We start from the raw sequence: 10,577 nt of genomic DNA, 5'->3' as shown, positions 1-10,577 counted from the left end.
GGGTGATAGACATTGGGGAGGGTATGTGCTATGATGAGCGCTGTGAATTGTGCAAAACTGCTGAATCACAGATACATACCTCTGAAACAAATAAGGCAATATATGTTAAGAAAAAAAAAGAAGAAGATAGTGGGAGGGGAAGAATGAAGGGAGGGAAATCGGCGGGAGAGATGAACCATGAGAGACGATGGACTCTGAAAAACAAACTGAGGGTTCTAGAGGGGAGGGGGGTGGGGGGATGGGTTAGCCTGGTGATGGGTATTAAAGAGGGCACGTTCTGCGTGGAGCACTGGGTGTTATGCACAAACAATGAATCATGGAACACTACATCAAAAACTAATGATGTAATGTATGGTGATTAACATAACAATAAAAATTTAAAGATAAAAAAGTTTAGGCAAGTCAAAAAAAAAAAGGCTGTTGGGAAGAGTTGAATCTTAATCACTAACACATTATAAAAATGAAAACTATGACAATTAAATAGCATCATCTTTTTCACTGGCAAGCATTTAACTATGATAGTAAAACGTTAGGCCAATAGGCCAGATATCCTTCTGGAGGCCCCCCTCCCCAAATACAACAAACTGACTGAATTTTTAGACTAGATATATGTATTAAATTTTCCAGTAATGACCTAAAAATGAAACATTATGCCACATCACTAGTAGCATTCTGGACATTTCCCCTCAATGATGACCTTAACATAAACTGGTAAATAAGTTTTTTAAAAAATGTTGCCATTTGTAGTCACATATTTCTGTGAGTTTGGGCTCTCAATATCATAGCTTAGAGAAGAGAAACAAATGCTGAACCTTTTACTCTGGTTCACTTCTCTTCAACTGAACCCAATTTACTGAAATCAATATACCCAGTGCAATTTCTACATCTGGTCCATTAATCATTGAGACAGGTAGAAACCGGTGAACAATTTTATGGTAACATAAAATGTATTCATACTTAAAAATAAACATTTTGTAGTATAGGATGCAAAATCTACATCAAGATAGAACACTAGATTTCAAGCAACTGTGAGCTTTTCATGAGGACCCTCAAAATAACTTAGGGAACACATGTTGACACAATGTCTTCAGCTACTTCTTTTTCCTTGCTTTTCACCAGTTACAATCACCAGTCCCATATGGTCTCATAGACAGCAAATTTTCATCTTTCCCCAGAGGCACTAGGCATTTCCTTATAAAATAAAATGCACACAAAACTTACATCTGATTAGTTTTCTAAAAACACAAATAACTCCTCTCTCTCCGAGGACCTACCATATTAATTGTATTAATGTATTCTTTGCCCATATAGTCAGTCTATGACTGTTTCTATTTGTTCCTAACCACCCATTTCTATTCATTCCCAACAGCTAAATATATATAATTACAATTAAAAATCTTAGAAAATTTTAGAGGTACTACATGCTATCTATTAGGACAAGGGGAAAAGCTGAATCTATATTCTGTCCAACAGTTAATCAATTAGCAATGGAGAAAAACTTTGGTCAAGGATATCAGGTATTGGCAGCGGGAAGGAAAAACACGTGCTTACAATGGCAGAAGGGGATATGGAGGGAGATGATAAGATTAGGACAGTTTTTCCAAACAGCAAGTCTCAATTCACTGTGGATTGTGAAATCAATTTAGCGGGTATCAACCTGCATTAAAACAATAACAACAAACACTCAGAAAAATATCAGAGTGCATCGTATATAAGACGAGTAAAAAAAAAAAATATGAAAAGCCACTGTATTAGATTATGCTAGAGGAGAGGAACTGTAAAGGACTTCCTACGTGCCAGAAACCACAGTAGATTATTATAGTTAGTGCTGAAAACGATCTTGTTATATAGATACTTCTTTTCCTAATTTAAAGATGAGGAAAATTAGGCTCAGAATAACTTCTTACCTAAGATCAAATGGCTAATGAACATGCGAGCCTCTTACACCACTTTGCTTATACCACCGTCTTAGGAGGGCTAACTATACAACTCTTAGGAGAAAGACAAATGGATGACAAGGAACTAGGGAAATTCAAGAATTTGGCTTTCAGAGGGTCCTATCCATCTACTTCTTTAGCCCTATTGGGTGTCTTTCTCTAAACATAGCACCTACCACTAGTGGCATGGGAGGCCACTGAGCAAAAGAGAAAACAGGTTACATCTAGTATACTAACTCTGATCAACTAATACTGTCAGCCAGCAACACGGTGTCAACAAGAATTCCAAGGTTGGTTCAACGGGAATAAGTAGTATGATAGATTAGTGATGTCTATCATAAATCAGAGTGGCATGTATTTGCTACCCTTCGTAAAATGGAATCAGAAAGATTTGCCACTTACTGCCTGTGAACATTGGTCTCAGTTTCTTCCTTTCTAAAATGGCAATAGCAATGTCCACTTTATAGGATTATTAAAGATTAAATAAGGAATTAATATTAAGTATGTAAAGAGCCTAGTACATAGTAAGAAATCAATAAATGGTAGAAGTTATGCTTGTCATTATTATTGAACTAGGATAGTATCTGCTCCTGTTGCCCTTAAATTCTAAAATCTTCCCTCATAGAAATAAGAGTCAAACAGAGTGATTAGGTTCTACGATTAACCCCTGAACAATGAGGGGGTTAGGGGCACCTATCCTGCAGAGTCAAAAATCTGCAAGTAATTTTTGACTCCCCCAAAACTTAACTATTAAAAGCCTACTGTTGACCCGAAGCCTTACCGATAATATAAACAGTCGATTAACACATATTCTGTATGTTATATGTGTTATATGCTGTATTCCTACAATGAAGATAAGAGATAAGAAAATCCTATTAAGAAAATCATAAGGGTGGGGGCGCCTGGGTGGCTCAGTTGGTTAAGTGTCTGACTCTTGATTTAGGCTCAGGTCATGATCTCAGGGTTGTGGGATCAAGTCCCACGTCAGGGTCTGCAATGGGTTTGGAGCCTGCTTGAGATTCTCTCTCCCCCCCTCTCCCTCTGTTCCTCCCTGCCCCTCTGCCCTCTCTCTTTAAAAAGAAAAACAAAAACCGTAAGGAAAACACATTTACAGTACTGTACTGAAAAAAAATTTGCATATAAGTAGACCTACACAGTTCAAATCTGTGTTGTTCAAGGGTCAATTGTATATTGAGAGAAACTAACACTGAGCAACTTTCCAAGCGTCAAGTGCCGTATCAAACACAGACAGAAAGTGGACTGAACAGCTTTATGCAGATTCATCTGGAATCCTGCCCCAATTCTATGGGAAAACCTAATCGTCTTAACTGGAAACCACTAACTGACAATCTTCTGGAGCCTAACTATAATAAACTAGAAACTGCCAATCCTTTAATAAACAAATTCAAAAAAGAAAGTATAAGACAGCAAAACATGAGGGTTGTGTAGGTATCAATGAAAATATATGTAAGTAGATTATGCAAGATAAACCTTGCTTTTATATAATTGAGCAGAGTAGGGTAATCTATTGCATTATCTTCTAAGCCTCTCCTCACTCTTCTCTATCTTTTCATTGGGATCTCAGACTCCTGCTGCACAGATCTTCCCCACTCTCCTCTCTGAACTCTGAACTCCTGTTCTCCCTTGAAGGACCTGACAGCACTCTCAAAGGGATGCTATTTCCCTCATATCCCACTTAAATCAGAGTCAAGGTAAGGTTTCCTCTTTGCTTTTTTTTTTTTTTTTAAAGATTTTATTAATTTGTTTGAGAGACAGAGCAACCATGAGCAGGTGGGAGGGGCAGAGGGAGAGGGAGAAGCAGATTCCCTGCTGAGCAGGGAGGCCTATGTGGGCTTGATCCCAGGACCCTAGGATCACGACCCAAGCTGAAGGCAGATGCTTAACCAACTGAGCCACCCAGGGGCCCCTCCTCTTTGCTCTTTGATTCTTAAAACTATTTCCAAGCATTACTCTTTGCCTATTTGTGAAATTCCCTGCTCCTGAGTACATACCTTCTCCTTATAACTCTCAGCTACTAAATTCCAGACATTCTGCTTCATTAATGCAAGAGTTTTACAACTGATTGGCTCATGGTCTTCCGCTCCCATGTTATTCCCATACATCTCCCAATTCAACTTCATCTGGACTTCTGGCACTTCTCTGTATCTTATTTACCAATCCCCTTCTGTGTTAACTTTCCTATATAGTTTCTATTTCCTGGTTCCAGATCTTGTCTATATTCATAATGTTCTTATCTCTTGTCCTTTCTTGTGACACATGCCTGGCAAACCCCTAATATCTACCTTCTTATGCTTGCAGTTAGGTTACTAAGCACTTGCTACTAGCGTAAAATCATACCACTGAGCAGAAAGATTCCATTAGCAATTCATATAAGAACACACAAAACACACAAAAATAAAGCTTATATGTAACCATAAAAAAAAATTAAACTTCTTGGCAAGTAATCCAATGGGAATGTCACAAAAAGTAGAAAAACTGAGTTAAGCAAACACACATCTGAGTAAAAAGAAGGCAGCACCGTTTCTGGTTGGGAAGGCTATATATAGTAAGATGTCAATACTTCTAAATTAATTTAGAGAATTATATGGTTACAGGTCGGCACTGATCAAAATCTTTGTGAAATTTCAAAGCAAAAATAAAATACACATAGAAAAATGAAAGATAAAAAAAGGGCAAAGACTTATCAAAGAATGAATTGGAAAGAAAAAAATGATGGGAGACAGGCCTTATGAAATATTAAAATACAATATAAAGTGTTAACTAAAAATGGTATGATATTGGGTTAAAAACATAATTAATGGAAGAGAGGAGAAATTCTGGAAACAGAACAAAATATTTTTTTAAAATTTAATATAAAACAAGGTAAATACCATGTGGGAGGGGAAAAAAGCATTGTTTAATATATAATATTGAATAAATTGATAATATGATAAATTCTTTAAATTTTTTTAAACCACCAACAACCACATATTCACAGTAGTGGTAGAAAGATGATAATTTTCCAGCTACTGAAGCAATAGGAGAAAGTATAAATGACAAAGCTAATGAGTTAAACTACAAAAAAAATTTTAAATACTGAAATAATAAAAACCAACAGAATTAACGTTAAAAAGCAACAATCAGGGGCAGACATAATAATAAAGATATAGCTCACAGAAATAGGAATAAATTTAAAACAAACACTTGAGAAAATACCCAGGGTCCCTTATAGTAATAAAAATGCAATACAAAATACCTCACAATTCTCAAGTAAGCAAAAATACATTAAATTGATCAAATCTGATACATATAGGATTATGAAGGAAGTCTTATGCTGGTAACACCCCAAATTATTATGCCTCTCTCTGCTGGGTTACCAACTGGGGAAAAAGTAATTTGTTGTAGAACTGATCACACTGTTTGAGTTGTAAAATCCATTCTAGAATTTATAACCCAAGAAAATGACTTAAAAGAACAAAAAGCTGTACCTAATTCTCTATATTACCATCTTAGAAAGAAATATTCTTTCTTAGAAAGAAAATTACAATAATTAATGACAGAAACAAAACATAGAATACCAGATGTTTATTGAACATTTATTACCATGCCAGAAGGCTGTGCCAAGTGCTTTAAATACATTATCTCATTTCATTCTTCAATGTTATGAAACAATTATTACTATCTTTGATAGATGAGAAATCTGAAATACTCAGACACTGAGTAACTTGCCCAAGGAATACAACTGCATATTTAAGTGACAGGGTTAAGGGTTTGTACCAAGGCTATAGGCTAAATTCTTGCTCTTAGCCACAGAATATAGACTTTTCTAACAAAAAACCTGGAAAAAAAAATCTAAAGTTGGAAAATGATTAAGTAAATCATAGTGTAAAACCTGGAACAACTCTACAGTTATTAAAAGTAGCATATAAGATACAGGAAAAAGGTTTTAAGAATTAGCGCCAATCATAAAGGAAAAACAAAAGTGATCCCCAGAATCTTGTTATATATGTCATAAGAAATGACAGAATTCCATATATTTTATTCACTTATGGTTCTATAGAAATGAAGAGATTACAAACCTTCAGCATACAGTCGTTCTGCAAGGAAAACTGCATCTCGGTAAGCATAGTGGTTTAGTGCTTGCCATATAGCAGCCTGAAAGTAGAGGAAAAAGAACATAAATATACAAACATAGAGAGTTTCAAAGTAACTCCTAGCTGAGCCTTGCATAGAGTAAACAAATCAACAACCCTAGTTTAAGTAACAAAAGGTCAATGCCCATCATGTAAACTCCATAGTTTGCTAGACAAGGCTCTTCACAGTATGGCTCCTAACATATCTGAATTTACTCACTCAACTCTCCATGGACATTTAGGCCTCTGTGCCTTTGTAGTTCCTTTTCCCCCACAGAGGAATGTGGGCTCCCTCACCTACCTCCTTTTACAAACTACTCATCCCTAAAGACCCAGCTTAATTAACATCTATTTCATGAAGGTTTCCTGTCTGATTCCTAGCCATTTTTTTGACAAACGTATCTCTTCTAGAGAAGCACTCGCATTTTGTTATAGTTACTTGTTTATAGGTCTGCTCAAACCACTAAACTATACTGCTCTAAACTTACAACAGTGGTTTAAACAATTTTTCATAATATACATGAAATGTATGTCATCCTCCACAAAAACTTCGCCACCTATTATCTTTAATGCTACCCTGTTCTCACCCACTCAAGAAAGCATATTAGGATACAGGTAAGTAGAGCTACTATAGGAATAACCTTTAATCTATCTGAATATATTTTTCTATTATTTTATTTTTAAAAAGATTTTATTTATTTATTTTGAGAGAGAGAGAATCTCAAGCGGACTCCAAGCTGAGCATGAGCCTGACACGGGGCTTTTTCTCACCACCCTGAGATCATGACCTGAGTCGAAATCAAGAGTCAGATTGCTTAACCGACTGAGCCACCCAGGCACCTCATATTTCTCTTTTTTAGAGTTAGGAAACTTATCTATAAAGTATATATCAAAAGAACATTTTAAGTAATAACAAATGAAAACATTTAGACCCATGTGCTTCCTGTCTAGCTTAAGAAATAAAATATTACCAATATACTTGAAGCCCCCTCCCTATGTGCTCATCAGTTACATAACCTCTTTCTGAAACTACCACCCTGAATTTTGTTAATCTTTAGGTTTTCTTTACAATTTGTATACATATGTATGTATCATCTTTAAGCAATGCAACATTTAGTTATCCCTGTTTTTGAATTTTAAATAAATACAAAATAAATATAATCATATTGCATATATTCTGCTATGATTTGCTTTTGTAATCCAATATTATATTTAAAAACTTCATTCTCAATCTGTGCAGTTGGAGTTCATTCATTTTGATTGCTGAATAAATAATATTTCCATTGTATAAATATACCAAAATGTATTTTACCTATTTACGGCATATGAACATTTGGGTTATTTCTAGTTGTTTCTTTCCCCCCAGCTATAACAGTGCTGCAAAGAACATTCTTCTATTTGTTTCTTGGGGTATCTGTTTAAGAATCTTTCCAAATTAGGATATATATTTAAGAATGAAATTATGGGGCTGCTGAGTTCATGTTCAGATACATGTTCATCTTTACTAGGTTATGCAAATTATTCCCAAATTGTTGGTTTAATTTACACTTCTACCAAAAATGCATGATTTCCCATTATTCCACATCCTTGTCTACACTACGTACTATCAAAAAAAATTTTAAGTGTGTTTATTTATAGTAATCTCTACACCCAATGTGGGGCTCGAACTCATGACCCTGGGATCAAGAGTCACATGCTCTACTGACTGAGCCAGCCAGGTGCCCCTAAATTTTTTCATTTTTACTAGTCTGATAGATATAAAATACTTATCTCGTGTCTTTAATTAGCATTTCTCTGAATATTAAAATGAGGCTATGTTCATTGGTAATTTATTTCATGTTTACTGGTCTTCTGGCAAATGCATGGTTATGTGTCATACATTTTTCTGTTAGGTGATTTACCTTTTCTTACTATTTTACCCAGCATTTTTAGAAGCACTAAACCAGAGAGGTTTCTTTTAAGTTCCAGTGTGTCATATAACACTAAGTTTTAGTCTGTCATATAAATTATGTGTTCATATATATTTATGTTTTGCCTAGCATTTTTAGGAGCACTAAACCACAGGAGTTTCTTTTAATCTCTCTGGGTTTCTTTTAACTTTTAGACTATCACAAGATATAAAAGTCATCAATTAATTTTTAAAAAATTCATAAACTTATAAATTGAGATATTTTACAACTGATCATGATACAACAGCATTTTTTTTTTATTTCTAGCATGTATACCAGCTCATAATTTATTGAATAATTTACTAGTTACAATAAAACCAGCAAGATGGGATTACCTAATGAAGACCACTAGCTAACACTGTTAACAGTAAAGCTAGATTACATTATAACAAGTAATTAATATGCCTTGGATATAGTAAAAGCTCAAACATTTGAATGAATAAGCAAATGTTTAATAATATTTCTATGGGTATTATTATTTTAAAAGATTTTATTTATTTATTTGACAGAGAGAGACACAGCGAGAGAGGGAACACAAGCAGGGGGAGTGGGAGAGGAAGAAGCAGGCTTCCCGCTGGGCAGGGAGCCCAATGCGGGGCTCTGCCCAGGACCCTGGGATCATGACCTGAGCTGAAGGCAAACGCTTAATGACTGAGCCACCCAGGCGCCCTCTATGGGTATTATTAATTATAATTTTTTATATTAAAATCCTAGTAGTAGTTGATGACTTACTTAGCCCAAAGGTGTATTTTTCTATTTCCTCAAGAAAAAAATGGTAAATGAATTTCATTTGGGGTCTCTAGATCCTCTTGTTTAAGCTTACTGTCTATACAATCTAAATTTTTTAAAGTCTCAGAGATGTTAATTTGGCCATTTCCACATCCAGACACAAGGGAAAGGAAGAAGGAGGGAATTTAAATTTAATTTTGAATAAACTATACTAACCCAGGCAGCATTTTCCCCCTCTAATGTTAGTGTTCTTAACCCAGTCATTTCCTACTACTTCAAGAATTATCTAAAACTGCTATTCAAAGTGTGGTCCTTGGAGCAGTAACAGTAGTTATCTTCTGGGAGTTTTCTGGGAGTGTGGAATCTCAGACCCCATCCCAGACCTACTAAGTCAGAACCAGCATTTAGCAAGATTCCCAGGTGATTTATATGCATATTAAAGTTGGAAAAGGACTGATCTAAAAAAGACTTACTCTAATTAAAAACATCCCTGCTCAACAGACTTCCCAAAGCCAAAAAGGTTGTCTCATCTAATGTTAACTCAAGATGTTATGAATAAAATAATTTCTAATCCTTCAGGCCATATCCCTTAGCTTTAAAAGAAAGGCCTGAATTATTCATATTCCAAAGCCTCTTGTTTGTAGGTCTTCATGTTCCTCCTTGGCACCAACCCATTTCTTACACCTAATAAAATATCCTACATACTAATATAAATGAATCACAATACCATCTCCTTTCATAATCCCCCAAATTAGTTGGGCTACAAAGAAATTTCCCTTTGGTCTAAAATGTACCATTTCACTCTCCCCCAATATTTTCAGAAGTAGTTGGCATAACCTATAGGATGATTCCAACAGTATACACAAAAATACGACTTATCTGCTTTAAATAAGAGAAATTCTAGAATTTTCAGATACTTATAAACTCCATACTAAAGATAATTTGCTGTCCCAAAGCCTGATTGATCCCAACACCTCTACTCATAATTTCCAGAAGACAAAGGGGTTCATACAATCGTAATTTTGCCATACTTCAGTTCTCTTCCAGCTGCCATATATGCTTATTTCTGGAATACTTCCATATGATTTAATCCCACAATGTCCCTCAATCTCATAGAAAGGAATACTTAAAATACCGAAATATCATACTACACTAAAAAACACTCATTTGTAATTGGAAGGTCCTCTATTACTTGGGAAGTAAAATAGATGGAAGAGAAAAAAAGAGAAGACCATAAATACCAACAGGACCTTAAGAAGGACTGTTAGATCACTATATGATTCTTCCCCAATTAGAGCCACCTAAATAAGAAAGGTACCAAAGATAGTTTCTGCTGAAACAGCCAGAACCCCCAATAAAATGTTCCATATTGCTGCTAATAATTCTTCCACATACCATTAACCAAGGATCTGGGGTTCCTACTCCTTATAACTCCTTGACTTTTTTTTTTTTTTTTAAGATTTATTTATTTATTTGAGAGAGAAAAAGCATGAGTGGAAGGGACAGAGGGAGAGGGAGAGAGAATCTCAAGCAGACTCTGTGCTGAGTGCAGAGCCTGACATGGGGTTTGATCTCACGACCCACGATCATGACCTAGGCCGAAACCAAGAGTCAGACACTTAACCAACTGAGCCACCCAGGCCCCTCCTCCTTGACTTTATTTCTGATAACATTTGCCTGTAGTGGATTTCAACAATATCCTCAGCTATTTAGAGTACAAAGGTGTACTATTACTGCCTGAGTACATTTTCTTACTGACTCCAGCATGATTGACCATGAATGAAAATCAATGGGCAGGGAATAGTGGTATCCTTTTTTTAACTTTTCTG

At 35.5% G+C, this 10,577-nt stretch overlaps 1 protein-coding gene across 7 annotated transcripts in view; it reads right to left on the bottom strand.

The window, feature by feature from the left end:
* The window catches only part of CDC27 (cell division cycle 27), a 73,543-nt gene that overhangs the window by 52,011 nt on the left and 10,955 nt on the right, over positions 1 to 10,577 (bottom strand). For all 7 annotated transcript variants that reach the window (XM_025890037.2, XM_025890044.2, XM_025890038.2 and 4 more), the window contains exon 2: positions 6,017 to 6,092. In XM_025890037.2, coding sequence (XP_025745822.1) covers positions 6,017 to 6,092 — 76 coding nt within the window. The remainder of the gene's footprint in view (positions 1 to 6,016; positions 6,093 to 10,577) is intronic.

The sequence above is a fragment of the Callorhinus ursinus genome, unplaced genomic scaffold (genome assembly GCF_003265705.2).
Source record: "Callorhinus ursinus isolate GAN/ISIS: 27379988/994484 unplaced genomic scaffold, GSC_fseal_2.0 scaffold50, whole genome shotgun sequence".
NCBI classification, from domain to species: Eukaryota; Metazoa; Chordata; class Mammalia; order Carnivora; family Otariidae; genus Callorhinus; species Callorhinus ursinus.
This window is presented reverse-complemented; position numbering and strand designations above follow the sequence as displayed.